The sequence below is a fragment of the Ahaetulla prasina genome, chromosome 1, assembly GCF_028640845.1.
Source record: "Ahaetulla prasina isolate Xishuangbanna chromosome 1, ASM2864084v1, whole genome shotgun sequence".
Classification (NCBI taxonomy): domain Eukaryota; kingdom Metazoa; phylum Chordata; class Lepidosauria; order Squamata; family Colubridae; genus Ahaetulla; species Ahaetulla prasina.
In genome coordinates this window covers 160948047-160973565 of record NC_080539.1, presented here as the reverse complement: position 1 = coordinate 160973565, position 25519 = coordinate 160948047, and the positions used below count along the sequence as shown (strand labels likewise).

At 37.8% G+C, this 25519-nt stretch overlaps 1 protein-coding gene across 6 annotated transcripts in view; it reads left to right on the top strand.

Annotated features, from left to right (window-relative positions):
• LDAH (lipid droplet associated hydrolase) overlaps positions 1-25519 on the top strand; it is a 102261-nt gene that overhangs the window by 23643 nt on the left and 53099 nt on the right. For all 6 annotated transcript variants that reach the window (XR_009154777.1, XR_009154776.1, XR_009154773.1 and 3 more), the window contains exon 4: positions 1458-1627. Coding sequence is in view for 3 of the 6 variants with exons in the window: in XM_058179542.1 (XP_058035525.1) it covers positions 1458-1627 (170 nt within the window). In the remaining 3 variants the exon portion in view is untranslated. The remainder of the gene's footprint in view (positions 1-1457; positions 1628-25519) is intronic.

Below are 25519 nucleotides of genomic sequence, written 5' to 3'. Positions count from 1 at the left end.
CCTGTGCAAGAAACTCTTAAATAGCGAATGTCATCTCGCCTTGACTGTCTCATCTGAGCAACCTAGAAAGAGGAATACTAAACAGAAACAGGTTCTCTTCTTTGTTTTTCTCTCCCCCTCTAATTGTTGACTGGATTTGAACCTGGATCTTAGTTTGACTTTCTGCTATTTATACCATGCCAGATGTAGTCCGTTAAAGTGGGATGAAAGTTTGCCATAGAAGAGAATATTTAAATGAAATTTTCACAAGCATTTTTTTCTTCTTCTAATAAGCTTTCATTTCATAAAATGAAACAGAGTGGAAGAATGCATTTGAAATTACATTACACGGTGAATGTCTCCAAGACCATGAGTATTTTATGCTATTTATTAGATTTATATAGTTGCCCATCTCACCTTTTGGCTTCGTCTGTGACTGGTGACACATTGCAACACTGGGCATGTACCCTGCATCTCCTGGAGGTTCGAAAAATAAAAAATGTAGATTTTGAGCATGAGAAAATTGGCCATCCTTTCTTTAAAAACAGACGATTCTCAATTAAATACATATCTATCCCAGGTGGCATTCAGAAGTAGACTAAGTCAGTCACTTTAAATGTTTAGGTGTTTAAAATGTACTGTAAGTTATAAACTTAATAATGGAATGATTATAATCATGTTTATAATTTATAATTATAAAAATGTCCCTATCTTGTTTGGTATAAAAGAAAGTTATTTAGTGAACTATCGGAGTGGGACATAAAGTGCAAAAAGTTGAGAACCATTTAAGGTGCTAAATAATATCAACTTTTTCCAAACTTTGGAGGACTGAAACATACTAATTCTCTGAATAATATAAAATTTATAAAATTGTAGGATTCCAAGCCCAAGAGTGTGACTTAAGATGCAAATGGTTAAGAGTCGTCATTGTGAAGGTAGTCCAGTAGTCCAACATAATTCTTGCTCACTGTTACCCGAAAAAATAATTCACCTGCCTTTTGGTTTCAGGATTCAGTTTAAGATGCTGCCATTTTATGGGCTTTTCTAGTCTTTAAGATCAGTATCCATGGCTTGTTTTCTGTTCCTACAGGAAAAATAGAGATTGGGGATATCACAACAGGGTGTTTTTTATGACAATTCTACATCTTTCTTTTGTCCTTCTCCAAGAATTCAGAATGTTCCCTTCCGCTAACTTTCTGGAAAAATTTAAAAGCTTTTATATTATTTTTGGTTAATTTTACTGTATTGTGCATTTAAATAAGTTTTAATTAGTGTTACTATTTTATTGGTAATGTTCTATTTATTACAAGTAATTTGAACAACATTAAATAATTATCATTAAAAGAAGGTCTATGAGTATTCTTGGTAATTTTTGGATTATTTTTGAAAACAGTTATGAAGAGCTACAGTGAATGCGATGAATCATCTTCAAAGCAAAGGGTATAATTTTGTTATTATTATTATTTGGTTGTTTATAGAGATGGTTTCGAATGACACCGATGATGTTTTTGGGCTTCAAGGACAAGCTGAACACAAGTTGAAATTCCTCCGAAAGTTTGTGCCAAAAGATGTGAAGCTCATACTTATTGGACACTCAATTGGCAGTTATTTGGCTCTTAAAATTATGAAGCATTCACCAGAAGTGGAGGTATGTCAGAGATGTATAAACTTATTCAACTTTTTCTTTCTCCAATTCCCCCCTTTCATAAACTGATCATGTTTGTATAAAAATAATCTTAATTCTCAGTCACAGAAGATGGCCCTAACAGGAAAGGGATAATACACGTGGCTAGTAGTAGTAGTAGTAGTAGTAGTAGTTTTTCTGGGAGATTCCTATCATCTTTTTAAAAAAACTTTCTTTGTATCTGTGCTATAGAGGATATAATCATCTCCAGTCCTGGAGACTATGATTTCTTCACCAAAATCGGTTCAAAACATTATTAAACTTTTGAATATGCATTGCTTTTTAACTAATCCTTCTGGTAGAATTGGAAATCGGCAAGTTGATGATGAAGAATAGGGAAACTAAAATATTCCAACTTCTTCCACCTGAAAGGACTCACAGAAGGGATTTCACCAAGCATCACAGTAATACGAAAGAAAGTCATACTACCACAGAGACAAGGAATTTAGTGGCTTCCCCAAGAAAAGAGTAAGAGATATGTGGTGGTGATGGGTGACTCCCTATTGAGAAGAAGAATCAACAGCCTGCAGATCAGACATCCTATCAAAACAATATGTTGTCCCCTAGGTGTGAAGATACAAGATGTGACCTAAATAATCAAATCTATTAACCATTATTTCCTGCTGAAATAAGTGAAACTGCCAGAGAGAGCTTGGGAAGAATACTGAAAGTTTATGTGTCTTATAAATCTATGAGTCTATGAGCAAAATAACTTGGGACACATGTGGTTTTTTTCATACATACCTAGAGAAGATCATGTCTTAAGACATTTTTTTCAGATTACAGTTCTACTCCCAGGTTCAGGTTTCTTTTATCTGACAATTGTCTGGGTAGCACCTTTTCCTCCTGTCCTCCTAGGCCAGTGCTTCTTAAAGTATTGTCCTAAGACCCCTGCAAGTCCCCCAAGACTCTGTCCGGGGGTCCACAAAATCAAATTATTTGCCAGTCTGTGTTGAAAAATAATGCAGTATTAAAATCCAATCAAACAATTGTGAGAAGCAGCATCGAATGCATCAATTTTAATTTTTAATATGGTGGTTGTTGTTAATTGCGAAGTCATGTCTGACCCATCGTGACCCCATGGACAGCATTCCTCCAGGCCTTCCTATCCTCTACCATACTCTGGAGTCCATTTAAGCTCACACCTACTGCTTCAGTGACTCCATCAAGCCACCTCGTTCTCTGTCGTCCCCTTCTTTTGCCCTCAATCTTTCCCAGCATTAGGCTCTTCTCCAGTGAGTCCTTCCTTCTCATTAGGTGGCCAAAGTATTTCAGAATCTGGCCTTCTAAAGAGCAGTCAGGGTTGATCTCTAGGACTGATCGGTTTGATCGCCTTGCAGTCCAAGGGACTCGCAGGAGTCTTCTCCAGCACCAGAGTTCAAAGGCTGGAGGCCAAAGTATTTCAGTTTCATCTTCAGGATCTGGCCTTCTAAAGAGCAGTCAGGGTTGATCTCCTCTAGGACTGATCGGTTTGATCGCCTTGCAGTCCAAGGGACTCGCAGGAGTCTTCTCCAGCACCAGAGTTCAAAGGCCTCAATTCTTTGGCGCTCAGCCTTTCTTATGATCCAACTTTCACAGCTATACATTGCAAATGGGAAAACCATAGCCTTGACTATATGCACTTTTGTTGGCAGGGTGATGTCTCTGCTTTTAATACGGTAAATATGAGTAAGTAAAATCCATACAAACAAAGTCGCTTTTGGGATTGTCTGTGATTTTTAAAAGTGGGAAAGGGTCCTGAGAGCAAACATTTAGGTTAAGTTAATCTTAGGCCATTCCCTCTGCCTATTACAGAGTAGGACCACTACCTGGAATGGAGATAGAATTTCAAAATCATGGGAAGGGATAGTTCCAGTCTATGCTGCACTGGTCAGACCATACTTAAAAAACTGTGTCTTGTTCTGGAGACCACAATAAGAAAGGACACTTGAGAAATAAGAAAGAGCAGAGAACAGCAAAAAAGATGGTGAGAGGCTTGGAAGCCAAATCTTACAAAGAATGGGTAAAGAAACTTGGTGTGGTTAGCCTAAAGAAGAGAAGGCTAAAGGGTGGTATGATAGCAATATTCCAATACATGAAGGGATACCACAAGGAGAGGGTATTGATTTATTTTCCAGTGTACTGAAAGCTAAGACAAAAATCAAGGATAGAAGGTTTACAGTGAGTAATTTCACGCTTGAATTAAGAAGGAATTTCCTACCTTTGAGAGCTGTTAAGCAGTGCAGCAGCATGCCTCCTCAAGCTGTAGGTGCTCCCTTAGTGGAATTTCCAAGGAAAAAAATTGGACAGCTACTGTATTTGTCAGAGATTTTATGAAGATTCCAGTATTAGGCAGGGGATTGGGCTTGAAGATTTCCAAGCTTCTTTCCAATTTGATTCTATTATTATTTTTTAGGATATTCTTTATTTCTAGTCCATGTGTTTTACTTATTGTACAACATAGTTCTCCCAGGAAGAGGTTTTACAAATTCATTTGCAAAACGTATGGAACTAGAGTGGAGGCAAAGTGGAATATAAATAACTTGAGAAGAAAGGATATAGTATAGATATTAGTCACACGTTTATTCTGTCTATGGCTCATGATCATTCATTAAAATAATGCCATCTTATTTTTTCTGTTGGTTCTAGCAAATACTTTACTACTCTGTTTTCCCCAAAATAAGACATCCCCTGATAATAAGCCCAATCGAGCTTTTGAGCGCATGGCAATAAGGCCAAGCGGTTATTTCAGGGTTCAAAAAAATGTAAGATGGGGTCTTATTTTCGGGGAAACACAGTAATTGTACAACAGTATAAAATCCTTCCGAGATGGGTAAAATGAGGACCCAGATTGTTGGGAGCAATATGCTGACTTTGTAAACCGCTTAAAGAGGGCTGTAATGCACTGTAAAGCAGTATATAGGTCTAAGTGCTATTGCTATTGCTAAGTGTAAATGTATTCCTGTAAATTGTTCTCCTTTGACTGAAAGCTTCCTTTACTTAAGCTGAAACTACAAGTCCATAGAACACACATTAGCCTATACTTCACACCCAGGAATTAACATGGCTAACATCAAGTTCAGATACAAATGTCTCCCTTTTTATTTATTTTCCAGGAGAGAGATAATACACTGCATTTTATTTGTAATTTATGTCATTCTAATACTAAGGGATCTAGGGAAAAAGAACTCTAATAGTTACCTGGTTTCAATTATATTTGATTTGTTGAATTGCCTTCCCCCTTCACGTGGCCTCAAAGATGTTGCTGGCAGAGTAATGATTTGTCAGTGGGTTGAAACTATAGATATGCTTAGGATGATTCGGGAGCACAATGCGCTTGAAGTTAAATTATGACAAGCTGCATTTAAGACGGTTCAACAATAGAAAATATTTGCAAAAGCCACTTTGTTGCACAACTTCTACCCAAAGTAAGTTAACCTCTATATTTTATGATATGAGGAGTTTCCATCTCTTCTCTTGTTTTTATTGAAATATTTAATTCTCAGGAGAATTTAAGTCCACAAGTGTAGTTTAGTAGCTGGCTGTGCATCTGTGTGTGTTTATGGCTACTTTCTGTATTTGCTATGGGATTCTGGTTTTTGGTTTAAAATGCACAGCTTTCTAGATGGTTTTTCAATGCAATGTGTTCTTGTTTTGAACTACTTGGTTATTATGTTTGTAGTTCCTTATTATTTGTTTTCATTCGAAGTGCGCCTATTAAAATTTTGTTTAAAGTTATTTTTAAAAACTCTGAAAAACCAGAATGCATTTTTGGATTGGGTAGGAGGAACCTGGACCAGGATTCAATGCTCTGGAAGTTGTGATCACACAGCTGACTGACCCTGTCTCATACACACACACAGAGAGAGAGAGAGAGAGAGAGAGAGAGACCTGATGTTTACATTGTTTTGAACTAAGCAGGTGCACCAAGTAAACACCATGCCTAGCTTCAGTTATATAAACTTTCTTCTTCAGGTTTGCAGCTTGGAGATGCATATGAAGCTTGTACCTAGAGGCTCTCCTGAGTTGAAGAAAAAAACTTGTATTTGCTTGAACATTTAAGATATACTTTTCATGTACAGAAAGCATATGTTATTTTATTGGTTTAGCCCAGGAGTCGGCAACCTTAAACACTCAAAGAGCCACAAAGGTCCTAACCAGAAGCCCCCCATTCAATTCTGGAGCCGGCTGGAAGTCCCGTTCCTCCACCATAGAGTCTCCTCCTAGCATGGCATCCTTTTTTTCCTCTGCTGATCGGAAGTCCGATTCCCCCACCATAGAGTCTTCTCCTAGCACGGTGTCCTTTTTCCTCTACCTGTCCTAACCGAAAGCCCTATCAATTGTGGAGCCAACAGGCAACAGAGAGCCATGGCAGAGGGATTAAAGAGCCACATGCGGCTCCAGAGCCGCGGGTTGCTGATCCCTGGTTTAGCCTGAGGCGAGGCAAAAGAAGAGGGAGAGAGAAGAAAATAACATCAAAAATATAAAGGAAAAAGGGGGAAAACATGTTACAAAAAGGAAAATATTCAGCCTAGTTTTTAAACTGATCATTACACCTTGGCCATGTGAAATAATATTGATTGCTTTTTCAATATTGAAAAACCCAGTATTGATTGAGTAGAAGCATGTTAAAGAGTGAGCCAACCTAAAAGTAAGGATAAATTTTCTAATAGAATAATTAATCAATGGAATAACTTACCTCCCGGAGTAATGGGTGCTCCATCACTGGAAGTTTTCAAAAATAGACTGGACAACCATTTAACTGGGATGATATATAAGACATCTGCCTTGAGCTTGGGGGCTGGACTAAATGGCACCCAAGGTCTTTTCCAGCCCTATGGTTCTATCTTCTATCTTCTATTAAACTGATAGAGAACCCACTTATAAGCAGAAAGCGAACACAAAATCAGTCATTCTGCACTGGAAATTCTGTTTTTGCCTTGCTTTCCACCAGTGAAGATTATTTGTCGTGCTGCTCTCCATGTTTGATAAATACCTAATTCTTCATATAACGATGAAGTTCCAAACGTCTGATAATTCAAAAATACCATCGGGTATTGATATTTGTAACACTAGAGTAGCAAATTTTATAATAGTGGGCCCTACAGTAACAATTAACAAATGGTTTAGCCTATAGTCTTGCTACCTGGACTCAAATGCAGAACCAGTGACTACAAATGAGCTAAAAATTTCACTAAGATGCAATTATGGTTTGGTATGTTGTAAATGCAATGATTTGATGTAGCTGATCAGCACTTCTGAAGGATTATAGATTCCGGATCTCATTTTGCCTCATTCTGCAGCCTTCAAATGTTGGGGTGCAGGGAGGGGGGTATGATAAAATGGTACTTAGCATTCTACCTTAACTCAGTCAACTCTTGTGCATCACTTGGAAAGTAGTGTTCTTGGAGGAAAACAAATACAGAGGTCATTTACTGTATAAATGACATCTATTATTTTTGGGCAATTCTGTAAGCTTCTGATGCCAAGCTAGCTTCCCTAACCTTGGTTCCCAATTTCCATCCCCTTTGCTATCCACCATGCCTGTCTTGTAGCATCTGGTGCTTCATCCCACACTGTTCTGAAGGGTACCTAAATCCTGCAAAAAAAAGTTTGGGAAAGAATGAGAACATAGGTAGACAAAGACGCCTGTAAAAGTTGCATCCTTTCTTTTGCTAGAGTGACCTAAATGCAGTGGTGAAATCTGAACCAGTTTGCTACCGGTTTGCTGGCCGCGCATGCGCCAAACGCGTGTTGCGTGCACATGCAGAGTGTGCACCAAAAGGAGGCTTGGGAAGGTAAGTAGAACGGTGAGGGGGGATCAGCTGTCGCGTGCGATTTAGCTTTGCTAGAAAGCAGGATTTCCTGCTTTGTAGCAAAGCTAAACCCCGCTGCACAGCTGATCATTGGAAATACTGGTTCAGAGGAACCGGTAACTTTTTAAACTGCCAGTTCAACCGAACTGGTAGCTAACTACCGGTTCGGCCGAATTGATAGCTTTTTTTTTACTGCCTGTTCGCCCGAACCAGTAGTTTTTATCACTACCAATTCGCCCAAACCGGAGCGAACCGGTAGCATTTCACCCTTGCCTAAATATGGTTGCTACATCCCTTATCACAAATATAGCTTGATATGCAGCTTCAGGCACAATTATGAAGACCTCACATTTAGATTCCTGCTTCCAGAAAGGTTTTCATGAGTATGGTGTGCATTTTCTGTTTTATTCTTTTCTTTGCTACTAATTAATATTACTAATTGTTTTTATACTATTACCATGAGACATAAATAAGGCTGACTCAAAGGCATGTGCACTGATTTTCTATTTGCCTTCTTGCCAAGTATTGCATTTTTAAGTCTTTTCAGAGGGCTTGCATTTGTTGTTTCCAATGTTTCTGAGTAGTCATGTATTGAAAACAGTTACGCTGACACTAATTTATTGCTGGAATAAACTCTTAATTTGCAGTTTGATTACTTTTTTCTCTCTTAAAAGACTCACAAAGAATATATTTCTCCAATTCCTTTTTCTTCAAGGAGTATCAAATTTGGTCTTCTTGCATCAAAATGGCAGGAGATGCTAAGAAATTGCATCCATTTGATGCTTAGTCAGATTGTAAGCATCACTAAAGATGCTTATACGTTACCATTTTACATAGCAATGGGCTCATGTTATTTTTCCCTGGCTGAAAAGCTAGAAAAATTGCAATAAATTTAAGCCAGTGAAGTCTACTTAATGTGTACAGGAATTGTATACATGATAAAAACATTATTTTAAAAAAAAAGACAGGTATGGGTTTCTGAAAGGGACACGGTGGCTCAGGGGCTAAGCTGCTAAGCTTGTCGATCGAAAGGTCGGCAGTTCAGTGGTTCGAATCCCTAGTGCCATGTAATGGGGTGAGCTCCCATTACTTGTCCCAGCTTCTGCCAACCTAGCAGTTCGAAAGCATGTAAAAAATGCAAGTAGAAAAAATAGGGACCACCTTTGGTGGGAAGGTAACAGCGTTCCATGCACCTTTGGCGTTTAGTCATGCCGGCCAGATGACCACGGAGACGTCTTCAGACAGCTTTCTCTCTAGCTAGAGAGAAGTTCCCTGAAAATGGGCTCTAGCTTAAGTCCGAAAGCTCAGAAAACAAAACCTCTGATCCCAGTGACCTATACAGATTGGATCCTGCAACATTATCCTGGAACACGTATATTCATCTACATTTGTGAGGTATTAATTTCTATTTATTTATTTTTTATTAAATTTATATGCTGCTCATCTCACTATTTAAGGCAACTTTTTTAAAGTACTTACAAAAAAAGAATAAGAAAGATGTATTATTACAAATAAGAAGGATGCATTTAAATGTTCTTTACATGGTGGAAACTCTCAAGTTCTCTTTGGTACAATCTTCCTCATGTTTCATCTGGCTTCCTTTGAAACATATGAAGAGTGAGAATTATGTTATTTAAAAAAGCCACTTAAAACAGTTTTTCTAGGAAGTTACATAGCATTAAAATAGCAAGCCCTCCCAAAATAGAGCATACGTCTGTTATTCCGCTGCTGTAGTCCAAGTACAATAAGTCCAAGTGCTGTAGTGCAAGGAAAGAGGAAATGGAGAATTAAGATCTGAATGACCGGTAGAATAAATAATATTAAATGGACTTCAGTACCAACTTTAACTCTTATGTTCAGTCCCACTGAGATGACAACAACAGTCAGGTCGAATAATATTACACAAGAAAGCAATTTGTGGTAACATTTTGTCTGTACTATTAAGACATCCGAGCTTATAAGATGTAGGTTCTAAAAAGACTCAAATTCACTTCTATAAAAGTTAAAGTAAAAAAAAAAAAGAGCAAACTAGATCTTATTTTTATTCATTAAATTTATTACGTGGACATTTCATCTTTTCTTCAGCAAGTTCAAGTTGGCACATACAGCCTCCGTACAAGTATTTGTTTATGACTGAAGTTGTAATGGCAGTGAAAAAAGTGACTTATGACCAATTTTCACACTTAAGACCATTGCAGCATCTCCATGGTCATATTATCAAAATTTGGGCACTCGGTATGTGGCATATATTTAGGACAGTTGCACGGTCCCAGGGTCATGTGATCACCATTTGTAATCTTCCCAGCTGGCTTCCGACAAGCAAAGTCAATGAGGGAAGCCAGATTTGCTTAATCGCTTTGTGGTTCCCTTAACAACTGCAGTGATTCATTTAATTGTGGAAAAAGTCATAAAATGGGGGCAAAAACTTTGCCTTGTTTAACAATGGAATTTTTGAGCTCACTTGTGGTTGTAAGTTAGGGGCTACCTGTATGGGAATTTCTGCAAATGAGATTTGATTCAATGACAAGAAGTAGCCGGAAGTTAGTTATTTAGTTTCATGATTCAATGGCAGTTTGATTCCTTTTTAAAAGGATTATAGTGCCTGTCTTAAGTGATCAAGGAACTGATTCTGTATGTGCTTATTTTAGACAAGATCCTGTTGAGCTCAGTAGCAGCTACACATAGATTGGATTATAGAACAGTTAAGCAATTAAGTAGGATTAAGTAGCTGTAGGATTGCACCTTTTTCTGAGTTGCTATATATAGATTTGCAGTTATATCAATACCTGTTACAAAGCTTGTGTGAAGAAGCATTTGAAATGAGAATCTCCTAAGATAATAAGAGCAGCTACATCTATCAACAATTGAATCTGTGTATTTATTGCATTATTAGTAAGTAGGCAGATGAAAAGAAATACATCTTGTTAAATAATAAGAGATATTTGCCAGCAAAGCTGGAAAAAATACAACAGCTCAACTTTCAGGTTCTCAATAAAATTTCTGGGAAGAAAAGTCACCAGAATACAATGGCAAGAATGTTTGTTAGTCATTACTTTCTATAGGTGAATATCTAAATATTTTGCTTACTGACCAATACTAGTATAACTGGGCAAGCCATGAAAAGGAATTAATGGTAAATGGTAAAACATTTTAATCTCTTTAGCAATCCTTAACAAAACATGTTGCCTTCTCAGAAAAACCTCTCCAAAATTAATTTACATAATTCTGTATTTACATTATGAGCGAGAAATTATCTAATCGGAGGACATGAAACATCTCAGCAACGTTAGCAAAAAGAAGTGAATGATCCATTTACATTAAATCAGAGTAGAAATCTAATTTACAAATGATCAGCAACGCTCCCATTCTCTGGGAGGGGTTATTCACAAGCATTGAAGTACTACATAAGACACTCTACTCACTTACCTAATTCACATCACCAGAAAGGCTCTTCAAAAATAAAAGTGGGCTAGAAAGTGTTAAGATAACATATAGAAACAATCAGCTAAAGGACTGAATCTTTATATTGAGCAATATTTTGTCATTGTGATATTATGAACCACATTGAACTGGCCATGGAATAGATCTTTGGAGGAAAATAATTGATTTTTAAGATTGGTATTAAAAAAAGTGTTATCATGTAATCAAGATGTACTTCGTTATTGACAACACTGGAAAGTTTCTCAGTATTTTCCCTAATTCTTCTTTGGATTTTGTGCAGAAATATGGTTTTTAATGTCAGAATGCTAAAGTTTGTCATGGTAAGAGGGAAAGAAGAGAAATTTGAGTGAGAATAGGGGCCAGGACCTCTTAGCTGTAGTTCTATAGAAGCTGCCTTTTCTGTACCATTGCATTTATATTGATCACATTACTTTTTTTTTTTAGTTAGTTATTTTGGGAGTAAATACTTGTGCATTTTCAATTCTAAGAACATTTTCAGAACTTGGTTTTAACCATTAAAATTAAAAGGTTCTTGTAAAATTTATTTTAAATTCATTGTCTATCTATGTATTTTAATATGGCTGTACACCGCCCTGAGTCCTTCGGGAGAAGGGCGGTCTAGAAATTTGATTAATAAAATAAAAAATAAATAAAAATAAAAATATCCACCAGGTTCTGCTCTTACTAGCGATGCTAACAAAGTCCCAGATGTCTAAAATGAGAGAGCTCATGCCTTTGCATGTTGGGGGCTGCTTTTTGAGTGGTTTATTGAGAACCACAAACCAAAATGTGAGAGGGCTTAGACAAATACTCAAGTCTGATTTAATTTAAGTTTAATGTCAGTGCAACTAATATAATTATTCCTTGTGTGTTCAATACTTTTTCTCTGTCATATTAAAAAAATTAAGTTCAGTGGCAATTTTTTTAAAGAGAAAGCCTCTCTGTATGATTTGGGGACATGCATACAACCTATGCAGATTGTAGATTATATATCTATAATATATGCAGGCAAGAAATTAAAAGACGCTTGCTCCTGGAGAGGAAAGCTATGGCAAATCTAGACAGCATACTAAAAAGCAGAGACATCACCCAGCCATCAAAAGTGTGTATAATCAAGGCTATGGTTTTCCCAGTTGCAATGTATGGCTTTGAAAGTTGGACCATAAGAAAGGCTGAGCTCCAAAGAATTGAGGCCTTTGAACTATGATGCTGGAGAAGACGACTGCAAGTCCCTTGGGCTGCAAGGCGAACAAACAAGTCAGTCCTAGAGGAGATCAACCCTGACTGCTCTTTAGAAGGCCAGATCATGAAGATGAAACTCAAATACTTTGGCCACCTAATGAGAAGGAAGGACTCACTGGAGAAGAGCCTAATGCTGGGAAAGATTGAGGGCAAAAGAAGAGGACAGCAGAGAATGGTGGAGGATGGAGTCACTGAAGCAATAGGCATGAGCTTAAATGGACTCCGGAGGATGGTAGAGGACAGGAAGGCCTGGAGAAAAGTTGTCCATAGAGTCGCGATGAGTTGGACATGACTTCACAACTAACAACAACCCAATCTATGCACTGCTAAGTAAGATTAAAAAACAACTCAGAGGTCAGCCGCAAAAAAGCTTCACTTGGTAATGAAAGGATAAGAGCTGGAGCCAGACAACCACCTCTGAAGAGAAGACAGAGTGTAAACAGTAAAAAAGTTTTATTTCATTTCACTGCCTACCTCACTGGAACTAGCATAGAATGAGATCCAGGGATTCATTTTAAAGAAACCGCAAGGATGAAGCTAAAGAGGAGCACAATGTTTGATGAAGCACAAGGATGGAACAGTTAATGGGTGGAGAATGGGTTGAGGTACAGAAAGACACTGAATACATAATTACCTGACTTCCTTCTGTAAGATTTCTGATAATGGTGTCGTACTTTGATGAATACCATGAAATATTTTCAGGGCATGCCAGCTGCTTTAGATAGTGGTATGCTACTTCTTCTTCGGTTAAAAAAAATATTGGTGTATAATTAGGCAGTGTAATATATTCCTTACATAAAATGTATCTTGGGTAAATTGAGGCTTTAAAAGGAATAATCTGAATGGTGTAAATGGAGGGGGTGGTTGGGTTAGAAGATTCCAAGATCTTTTCAAACTCTCTTATTCTGTTAATAGCAAATATTATAATCCCTAGGAAGTAATTTGGCAGTAAAATATTAAAGCCTTGGCAACGAAAGTTAATTCATTTGCTCAGTTTCTTTAGGCTTCAATTATACTTTGCATAGGACTCTGCAGAACAGCCAATTGAATTTATTTATTTATTTTTATTTATTTTATTTTGTCACACAGTATATATAAGCATAAGCATGCAATAACTATACAATATATAAGAATATATATGTATGAGTATGTAATAACTATATTAATTGGATATAACGAAAGGAAACAATAGGACAGGAAAGTTAGGCACGGTTGTGCTCTTATGCACGCCCCTTACAGACCTCTTAGAAACGGGGTGAGGTCAATAGTAGACAGTTTTTGGTTGAAGTTTTTGGGATTTTGGGAAGAGACCACAGAGTCAGGTAGTTTATTCCAGGCATTAACAACTGTGTTACTGAAGTCATATTTTCTGCAATCAAGATTGGAGCGGTTAACATTAAGCACACAAGCATTAAACATTAAATCTGTTGTGTGCTCATGTATTGTTGCAATTGAAGCTGAAGTAGTCTTCGACAGGAAGAACATTGTAATAGATGATTCTATGAGTTAAACTCAGGTCATGTCGAAGGCGGCGTAGTTCTAAATTTTCTAAACCCAGGATTTCAAGTCGGGTGGCATAAGGTATTTTGTTGTATTCAGAGGAGTGGAGAACTATTCTTGTAAAATATTTCTGGACACATTCAATTGTATTGATGTCAGAAATGTGGTATGGGTTCCAGACAGTCGAGCTGTATTCAAGAATTGGTCTAGCAAATATTTTATATGCTCTGGTTAGTAGTGTAGTGTTTTTGGAGAAGAAATTACGCAAGATTAGGTTTACAACGCTTAGAGCCTTTTTTGCGATGTAGTTGCAGTGGGCTTTGGCACTTAGATCATTTGATATGAAAAATCCAAGGTCTTTAACAGGACGGGGGTCATCTGTAAGATAATGTCCATCAAGCTTGTACTTAGTGTTTAGGTTCTTTTTTCCAATATGTAAGACTGAGCATTTGTTGGTTGAGATTTGGAGTTGCCAAGTTTTAGACCAATCGGATACAAAGTCAAGGTCTTTTTGAAGGGTAGAAGTATTGTTGGTGGTGTTAAATAGTTTGACATTGTCAGCAAAGAGAACACAGTTACTTGTGATATGGTCACAGAGATCATTGATGTATAATATGAAGACTGTTGGTCCAAGAACACTACCTTGGGGAACGCCACTTTTGATAGGAACAGGATTTGATAGATTTGATAGATAGCAAATAAAACAAGAAAATCGCAATTAATTAGGCAAAAAGAAAAAAAGTTCTAAAATATCCTAGAAGGATTAGAAAAGAAAACAGGGCATCTATGCAAACTATACAATAGTACTTTGCTGTAGTCAAAGAAATAAAATCATTTTAACCCATGGCACAGAAGAGCAGAAGGATAAGTGGAGATTAAGTTGAATCAGGCCCATAAGGAAGCTGTTTTTCATTCAAAGAAAATACTTTCCAAACTGGCCATTTTATCCTGGAGCAGGGAAATAAAATCTTACATTTGAATAAGAGGCCATCCCAAGAATAAGATTATTCCACCCAGTTGGCACCAGTTTACAATCTTCTTCTTGCTTATCTTTTTTCTTCTTATGGTTGAGAATCAGTTGACCTCTTTAAAGTGCTATGTTGGGTCCTTAGTTGTCCCTGAACTAAAAATTCAATGTGTCTGGACTGGAACTCTGGCTGCTATTTCTTCATGCATATGCATTACATTCAACAGAATTCAGCAGCCCTGCAACGTATTTTGCTAAACTTTGGTGAAGCTAACACCATCCAGATTCAGATGTGTCCTAAGCAGAACTATAAAAAGGCATGCATGACTTGATGACTTGAAATGGCCAAACCATAGAGACAAGCCACAGGCTACAAGTAAAGTCACATGCATCTGGAACACACTTCACGGGATGAAATTACTGCCTCAACTTTGAACTTTTATGACTAAGGCTAATTTATTCATAGCAGTTCAATCTTTCCAGAGTTTATTATGACAGAAGTTATCAATCTGAGGCTGCCATTGAAAATTTACAACTCAGATTATCCTGTTTACAGGAGTGGGTCATTGAAAGAAGAAGGTTGGACAAATTCTGGAATGATTTTCTTGGCTTGGCTTATTTTGAGCTTTTGATATTTGAAATGAAATTTAAAAACTGTAAATGATGTTGGGTAGGCTGCTTTTTTAAAAAGCATATTATGTAATATGCTTCAGCTATTGAGCAGTTTGAATTTTAATAAAACAAATAAAACATTTTACCTACTTGAACTGAAGTTCTACTAATTTGATTTAATGGAAACTGACCTGGGATCAAATTGATCAATGTCATTGTAAACTTCACTTTGTGGGTAATTTCATTTTGTTAGGCAAAATGAAAAGTTAATTTGAGTTCAAAGCACAGAAAAGTTTATTATTGTTACCTATACACAAGTATCGAGTGACTTGATGGTCAAAGCTTAACTGGCAACAGATAAGGGTCAACCAAATTCATGGAGGGGCAGCACTTGGATCTTCTTATGCCAATGCAATGACTCTAAACTAATGACACGTTAACTCCACATTCCAGTTTAGCCTGGTCTTCTACACATTTTGCTTCCTCAATATATGTCAAAGATGGCTTGTCCAGAGAACATTTCTGTTTCTCAAGATTCCTAGCTGAATTCTTTCATTTTTTAAAATGTCTGTTTCTTCCTTCTTAATGGGAAATTTAGAATTAGGAGAGTTATATTCTTCTATCCATGCTGTTTTCTTAGATCTAAGATTCTATAGAAACTTCTGGCAGCTAGTTGAAAATCTTAGGTTTTCTAATGGATATATGGGAAAGGCAAACTAATACTTTCCAAATTTGTTTTCTATTCAGTGATATATACTGTACACTAAACTGCACAGGGAGAGTGCGGGAAGCACCAGTGTTACATAGTATGATGGATTTCTGGTATAACTTTAACAAGTATGTAGGTAGAAGAATGAATTAAATAAAATAAATAAATAAAATAAATTTTTGGCTTTTCTTATATCAAATATTTCCTATCCTCTTCTCTGTAACACTCCAAAAAGCCTGTAAAAATTCCATCTGGGTTGTCTTTAATTTTAGGACAAGCAGAGAAAATTTGCAAATAGTAAAACCAGCTAAATGAATTAGCACGCAGTCTTTGAGGACAAGATTTCAAAAGAAAAAAATCCAATTAAGCAATCCTGTTTAATAGAACAAGATGTGTAAGAGTTTCAGTAAGAACTTAAAAGTGCTCAACAATTACAGTGGATGACTTTTACTAAAAGATAAAGGACATAAACGTACAGTTTTGTCTATCCTGGAATATTTTTGTCTATCATGACAAATAAATCATGTCATAATTTAAAGCATTACAATAAAAGGAAAAAAATGCTAGAGATCAGTACAAATGTTTGATTGTTTCTTAATATATAAATAAAGTAGATTGCAAGGTTTTTTCATATTTTTGTGTTGTAGGGTGGATCATTAGCTTTAAGAAATATGCGTAGTACAAAGAGTTGGAGTAAGAATGTCAGTTGATTCTAATCCTTCTCAAAGCAGCACAAAGACATTTATGTTCATATCAAACTGAACAAGTTCTGCCCTCATTGCAAGAATATAATTGTGACTATAAGGAGAGAAAGAGAATTGGCTGTTATGTGTAGAAGGCCTCAGCAAATATGATGGCTTTTTGATATGTTACAGTTTTAATTGATAAGGTAGTTGTAGTCTGTCTCTCAGGCAATTTACATCTATATAACTGTCTTCCTTTCTCCTTCTCCCACCACCACACCCCAATTTAAATCTTAGATCAGTTTAGTCATTTGATGCATCAGATGAAGTGAGCTGCTGCAGCTCAGAAAACGTAAATCTCTTGATAAAATTATTAGTCAGAAAAGGTGCTATCAGGCTCCTTCTGATTACAGGTAGTCCTTGACAATTGAGCCCAAAATTTATGTTGCTAAGCAACACAGTTGTTCAGGGAGTTTTGCCCCATTTTGCAATCTTTCTTGCCACAGTTCACAGTGAATCATGACAGTTATTAAATTTGCTTGTCAAAAGGTCACAAAGGGTGATCACATGATCCTGGGACACTGCAACCATTATAAATATGAGTCAGTTGCTAACTGTCTGAATTTGATCATGTGACCATGGGGGTACTGCAAAGGTTGAAAGCAAAAAATGCTCATGACTCACTTTTTTTCAGTGATGTTGGTACTTTGAATGGTCATTAAATGAACTATTATAAGTCAAGGACCACCTATATGTGTTCCCTGCTGCAGATATATATCATGTATTATTTCTGTTATTGTAATACAAAAGCCCTAGGTCCAATTCAGTGGTGAAATTCAATGTCTTTTACTACCGGTTCTGTAGGCATGGCTTGATGGATATGCAAAATCTCCATTCGCACCCCACTCCAGGGGAAGGATACTGCAAAATCCCCATTGCTTCCCTATTCCTGGGGGAAGGATATTGCAAAATTTCCATTCCCACCCCACTCTGGGGCCAGTCAGAGGTGGTATTTGCCAGTTCTCCAAATTGCTCAAAATTTCCGCTACCAGTTCTCCAGAACCTTCAGAACCTGCTGGATTTCACCCCTGGTCCAACTTCAAGAGTGCCAAAACAATATACTTTTCTCATTACCATCACATCTATTTTCTGAACAAAAAATCAAGGCAAGATTCCAGAAGGGAGCTAAATTGTGTACTGGGGAAAATAACATTTGATCGTATACTTCATGGGTGTCAAACTCGCCATGTCACGTTGCCATCACGTGATGTTTTGTGACGTTTTTCCCATTTGCGGAGCTGGGGTGGACATGGCCTGTGCGTGACGCATCTGGCCCACAGGCTGCCAGTTTGACACCCTTGATATATTTCATAATGTAAACAGAGCAAATGTCTCTTGGAAAGTGATGACTGATTTTTTTTTTTTAAAATAGTGACTGACATAATAGTAATAAATGAAAGGTTTGTCATATGTAACTGTGACATATTTCATTGTGAACTTTGTGCCACAGTCTTCAAGCCAATCAAATACTATTCCTTTCACTTTTTACTTTGACCCTCTTGTCCTTTACTGCTGATACGATTTGATATTAATAATTGACTTTCTCAAATAACCTCAGATTCTGTCTCTTTCCTCCTCACTGCCCCTTCTCAAAAGGACTTGATCTAAATGTAATGGGGCTGGTTTGGTATCTTGGTTAATAAGTATTTCTGTCTAATATGTATGTATGTATGTATGTATGGATGGATGGATGGATGAATTAGAAGCAGAAGATATTTCAGAGAAAGTGTTTTTTCTTCCATTTTTTTTCAAAAGCTTTTTATAAAACTCAGTTAAGTGATCTCCTAAATGATCAGAAGATGTGGCTAACGGAATGGAGGCTTTTTGCTGCCTTAAAAGAGAAGTACCTTCTTCCCCCATTGGGGAAGTGGGATTTACCCACTAACCCTGCAGAACTGATCATCTGCGGTCAATTCTTGTCATATTAAGCTGGAAAATTTCATGCAATTCATGTCTGGAGAACCACTGATTTGCTTTCTTCATGAGCAAGAATTTTCTCTGATGTAGCCAGTGGTGGGATTCAGCCAGTTCGTACCACTTTGGGAGAACCGGTTGTTAACTGTCTGAGCAGTTTGGCAAACTGGTTGTTGGAAAAAATCATTAGGGCAGAGAACCGGTTGTTAAATTACTTGAATCCCACCACTGGATGTAGCTAATCACTTATTCCCCTTTTTACTGCTGGCTGGTCTGTTAAGAATTGGGGAGAAAGCTAAAGAGCTGGGGAGCCGGCTAAGGCATCTTTAGAGTCATGGTCAAGATCATTTTCTGACACAGCTCTTTGCAATGGCTAGCATGTGGAATTTTTGGGAATAACTATCTTTGGCTCCTGCTGGCTACATTACAAGTAAGACTATCCATACTAGTGGTGGGTTTTATTTTTTTTTACTACCAGTTCTGTGGGTGTGGCTTGGTGGGCGTGGCATTGCTTGGTGGGTGCGGCAGGGGAAGGATACTGTAAACTCTCCGTTCCCACCACACTCCAGGGGAAGGATACTGCAAAATCCCCATTTCCTCCCGATCAGCTGGGACTTGGGAGGCAGAGAATAGATGGGGGTGGGGCCAGTCAGAATTTTTACTACTGGTTCTCCGAACTAACTCAAAATTTCGGCTACTGTTTCTCCAGAACTGATCAGAACCTGCTGAAACCCACCTCTGATCCATACCCCTGGGGAAAAGATACAATCAGGTGCCCCTGTAGTATAACTTTTAAGAAAGCAGACAAAGAGAACCAGGATCTATTCTCACACAGTCTCATCTGTGCTGATCTGATTTGAATGTTTTGATTGTGCATGAAAGCCTGACTCATATTCTGATTTTTTTTTTCACCTATTGTGAAAACGGCATTTAGTGCAGCAGAAGAGAGCTAAGCTTCCAACATTATTCCCTTAGTAAGACATACAAGTTGTTGTGTTTTCTTAAGCAATGACCTTGCTTGAATTAAGTGATGCAATCCTAACACACAGTGAAAGTATTGGTGTAGATAGTTTTTTTCCCAAAAAAACCATTTCTTATCGTGGTTTTGGTCTTGGCGTTGGCTGAGATTTCTATGCTGTAGCAATTATGAGATACATATTAAAAGATCATAAACTACAGAGGCGACCATAAAAGTTTGTGGCTTCTCTTGTTACATCCATCTGAATTTTCTTATAAGCTTCTAGGTGTAATTCAACATGTAGGTTATCAGCTGTAAAATCTAACATGACATAGGAATGGATTTGGAGGATCACCTGCTTCCAAAGGTATCTACCCATTTTAGATGCTCCAACAGATCTGGGTCTCCTTGTGGAAACAATGTCATTTTGTGCACCCTGGACATGTGCTTTCCTGGTGGCCATCTTGTCCTTTGCAATGACCTTCTTTTCAATATATAATTGGCCCTACCCAGCAGACTTTTCAAAAGGCAGTTATGACTTGGCTCTTTTCCTGACCTTTGAATCAGGCGAAACAGAGAACCTAATTTGACAGGTCATATTTTTGTTCTGAATGCTACCGTGTTTCTCCAAAAAATAAGACCCTGTCATATATTGTTTTGAACCCCAAAATAAGTGCTTGGCCTTATTTTCAGGGAGGTATTATTATTTCGGGGCACATTGAGCAAGACGGGGCTCCTCTTGCCGTCTTACCTGATTTCCAGCTCTGTCTCCCTAATCCTAACTAGAGGAAATGGCGACTGCACATGTGTTTAAATATTTTTGGGGAGAGCTTATTTTCAGGGAAACAAGGATGATTTAGTTAATTTTTAATGAGATGTGTTGTTTTCTTTTGTAGTTGCTCAATTGCTTTTTTATAATATTGTACAATACAATAAAAAGACAAGTAATACAAACTTTAAAAAGAAAAATTAGAAACTGAAGAAGGAAAAAAAGAAAGAAAAGAAATTACAGGTAGTCCTCGATTTACAATCGCAATTGAGCCCAAAATTTATGTTGCTAAAGCAAGACAGTTGTTAAGTGAATTTTGCCCCATTTTATGACCTTTCTTGCTACACTTATTAAGTGATCGCTGCGGTTGATTGGACAATATTGGAAGAAAAAAGAATTACCCACAATAGAAGAATGGATATTGAAAGTTTCCAATTTGGCTGAGATGGCTAAAATCTCAGCCTTCTTGAAAGACAATACTCAAGAAAAATATTTAAATGAATGGAAGAACTGGATTGATTATATTCAAAATAGATATCAGATTAAGAAATTTTCGGATTGCCTTTGAATGAAGGACGTTGTTTTTGATTTTAATGGAGGAAGTCAGGTTATGTGAGAGAGAAGGATTATAATTGTGTTAGATTTTAAAAATTTAATGTATGACTGTTTGTTTATTGAACTATACCTTGTGTTTGCTCCAGAAAGTCGGGGGGGGAGGGGGGTTTTTGAGGGAGGGGGGAAGGTGGGGGAGGGGGGAGGGGAGGGGAAAAAATTTAATTGTTGTAAAACTTTTTCAATAAAAAAAAAAGTGAATCGCTGCGGTTGTTCAGTTAGTAACACTGTTGTTAAGTGAATCTGGCTTCCCCAGTGACTTTGCTTGTCAGAAGGTCAGAAAAGGGGATCACATGACCCCGGAACACTGCAACCTTCATAAACATGAGTCAGTTGCCAAGTTTACGAATTTTGATCATGAAGGTACTGCAACAGTCATAAATGTAAAAAATAGTCATAAGTCCCTTTTTTCAGTGCTGTTGTAACTTTGGATGGTCAGTAAATGAACTGTTCTAAGTCAAGGATTACCAGGTGTGGAGTGTGTAATACTTGGAATAGTGCTGCTGTACAAATGATCCTGGTGTGTGGAACAAATCAGCATGAATTCAGAGCAAAGCTTTCAGAACATGATATGTGTTGTGACCCAGGCCCAAGTAGGTAGTAGGAAACTCAGTCAGTGTAAAAACAAACAAACTTTATTCGAACAGCTGAGAATTACTTCATTCTCAGCGTAGTTCAACTAAATTAAAGCAAATTCCTCCTAATACAATTCCTCAGTCCGATCACCAACTTTGGTCCAATTAGGCAAACTGCTAAAGGCCTTTCTTGGCAAAAGTTCAGAAGACACCGATACAAATGCAACAAGACAAAGCTATCAACGTTGTTTTCCAGCAAAGAGCTCAAGAGCCGTTGCTGGTCTTTAAGCCTTATGGGAGGGGCCAATCATCTCTTGGCCCTACTCCCAAGTCGTCCTCTTTGCTTGAGCTGCTCTTGCCTTCTGGCAGCTCTTCTCATGCGTGCATTAGGAACAGGCTCCTCCTGTTCCTCTGCCTCACTACTGTCAGTCTCTGGAGGCTCTGGAGTCTGCACCTCACTCCCCGATGGCCCTGGCCCCACCTCAGCCTCCGACACAGAGCCCTCATATGGGCCTTCCCCAGCCTCCAGGACTGGCCCACGCTCTTCCTCAGCCTCATCGCTGTCCAACTCCATTGCCAGATCTGCAAACTGCTGGCAGACCACAACAATATGCCTCAGAAAGAGCTTTTTCAAAAGGCAACTGGACTATGTTTTTTCATTGAGGAAGACAATGTTTTGCTTCTCATCCAAGAAGCTTCTTAAATTTTGAGTGGATGGTGGGGGGTGGAGGGGGAGTAGTCACAACTGAAGAAGCGTCTTTCTCAAGGAAAAAAACATAGTCCTGTTGCCTTTTGAAAAAGCACCTTTGAGACAACCATGATCTGGATGCCTGAGAATCTCCATAGACTTTTATGCCTCAATGTTAAACATGGACTAAATGTATGCCTGACTTAAACATTTATAAATGCTTTTTAAAGCTCCAAATCAGATGGAACTCTTTCTTCTAATAAAATACATTAGGCACCCCTCATTCATAACAGCATCGCCATTAGAATTCTCTTTTATCAGCGCGGTCATTGATTTTGTTAGCTGAAGACACCGGGGGGGTGGGGGGTCCAGATTAGGAATTCTGTTACATTATTGAGCAAAACAGACCAATGGCTTGACTCAGTAGCTCCCTCCTGTTTCTGCCACTAGACAGCCCACAAACTGAAAACAGCCATTGTCTCATAAATTGGCTGGGAATTTCAATTATGTATGCTGTGCAGAATAGCAAAGTATGATTGGGGCGGGTGTTGGTGGTTTTAAAACAGATCACACATTCTACGTTGCTTTTTTTATATATATATAATCTCCAGAGAAGCAATTTAAGTGGTTTGCATTTGGACACTGCCTAACCCTCCCGTTCCTTCCATTCCAGTAGAGTTATCTCTGGTTTGCTCTCCTCGGGTATCGGTAATGTCAAACAAGTGATGGTTTGTGAAGGTCATTGTTGTATCAACTTTATACTTGTAAGAAGCACATTGGTCTCACTGAAAGGCATACAGAAATTTGCAGGAGTGATAAGAAGTGTGGCAGTGTGTTACTATGTGTGTACTTCCAGCTCATCATGGTCTTCTGTCAAGTTCATAAAGTAATGGAGAAATCTGAGATGTTTGCATTATTGTTCTGAATGGCAGAGTTCGCCTGACCTAGAAATCCTGAAATCTTCAAAAAAGAAAAGAAAATTACCCAACTCAATGAGCCAATTCAGAGAAACAGGGCAAACACTGCCTTGATGTAGCTGAATTGTTCATACTGCAGTGACTGTAGTTTCTTCACTTGAAGATTATTTATTCATGTGTAATGGATAAAAGTAGCAGCCAGTTGCATTTGCTATCTGAAATTAAGTGAATGGAATAATAGTTTCATCCTGTTACGACAGGGATACTGACCCGTATTATCAAATGTTTTAAGTATAAATTTGAAAAGCACAGCAGCTCATTTTATCAACTTTGCCAATTTAATCCGTTTTAGTTTAGTTTTTCAGTATTTTTATCACATGAACCAAACCTGTGTTTTCTTTGCAAATAATGTGCCATTTAAACATTTTAGGGGTTACAGAGAGTCTACATCAAGACAGTTTTATCAGCTGGATTGATACCCAGTCTTTAAATCGTTCTGTTGAAGTTCTAAAGCAGCGTTCCCTTCCATAAATCTGGATCTACCTAAAGGAGTCCCATGGCGAGATAGGCAGCAAACAGAGTTAATGAGAATAATAGTCTGATCCCTTCCAGAGTTATCACTCAGATCTGAATTGGGCATTCCAGGACTTTAATCCCAACATCTAATTTTAAATGGAAATCATCTAAACTAGGTCAGGGTGTATTAGTTTAGACATCCTACAGTATTCCCTTCTCCTATGTGTGGAAGTCTATAAGATCATTGTATTTACCTTCATGTTAATAAAAGTATGTTTGCCTTTCCGTTAAGCAATGGCAAAAAACATTAAAAGACTTCTTACAGGTGCTTAAGTTGGAATCTTCCAAAGTTGCTTTGGCATTTACTGAAGCACTGTATTCATTGAAAGGTAAAATTTTATTGCCGAAGGGAAAGGGGGAATTTAGTGGTAGAAGTGTAGGATTTTCTTAGGAAAATCTGTAGGTTAGAGACCATATATGAAAACTTTGACCAAATGCAAAACAATATTTCTGAGTTCAACTAAAGCAGTGATAAATCCCTCCCTCCCTCCTACTCTCTCTCCATCACAATATGGGGAATGTCACTTATGGGTACATTTTCTGATAGCCCAGAAAAATGAAACTGATAATGTTCACCGCAGTAGGCCTGAGAGGCAAGGACACTCCCAATGGAATTAACAGAATAACAGAGTTGAAAGAGACTTGGAGATCTTCTAGTCTAGCTCCTTGCTCAAGGAGAAGACTCTATATACTGTGTCAGACAAATACTTCATCCAAGCTTTTCAATATTCAGTTGTACATTCAGCATATTTTAATGATATGAAAATGCTCAATGTTCCAAACAAAATAATTCTTTGTCAAAGTAGAACTTTATCTTCTTTAAAGGGATCTTCTTTACAGGAATTTTCCTGTGACTCAACATTTAACACAATGTTAGGACAGTCTTAAATACACGCATTTTATCCATTCTGATTGAAAGGGCGTGACTTCATAATTCCAGACATACTTGAACAACACAGAGTACATGGATCTTTTAATCTGATGTATGTAATCTATGTATGTATGTATGTATTTTTTATTTATTTATGCAGAGATCTTAGGTCACCCAATTCAAGAGAACTCTGTCTGGCTCACATATTAAAAACAAAACCACAGCACAGTACACTAAGCCAAAAGGAAAAAGATAAAACATTACCATAATGGGGAAACTAACATAAACCATAATCTAATCCTCATAGTTAAATTCCTATGGAACCTGGGAAAAGACCAGATCTTTAAGGCCCATTTGGAGCTGTTTGAATATCTGGAGAGATGCTAATCCAGATGGCTAGTGCTACAGCACAGAAGGCTTCTGGGTAGATGTCTGTCAGGATTCTCAGCCATGCAGGTCATGGTTGCAACTGGAACCATGACCAGCAAAGGTACAATTGGGATTTCTTGGGTTTTTTTCCTTTTGAAAACATTTTGCTTCTCATCCAAGAAGCTTCTTCAGTTCTTCTTACACGCTTTTGGAAAAGCATCCTTGGGATGCTTATGGGACTAAAAGACTAGATTCATCTGGGTGAGTGATCTGTTCTGGGACAGGGTAATACCAGCCTGTTAAGCCATGTGGAACTCTTGATTCTCCTACCGGAGGATCTTTCAGGACCTGAATACATTAAGTAGCAATGACTCTTGTCATTTATGGCATGTTGTCTCCAGAAGGTGGTGCTGGGAGACTGCTGTTCGGTGTCATTGTTTTGTCTGCAGTGCCCCATAAGGTTCCATTTATCTATCTTTTGTAGTTTTGTTACTTCCTGAAGCACTGAACCATTTGGAGCGCTGAATGACTTGTCTTCAACATGCTGATGCCACTGAACAGTACTGCAGTTTATATTCAATTCCACAAAAGTAGTTGA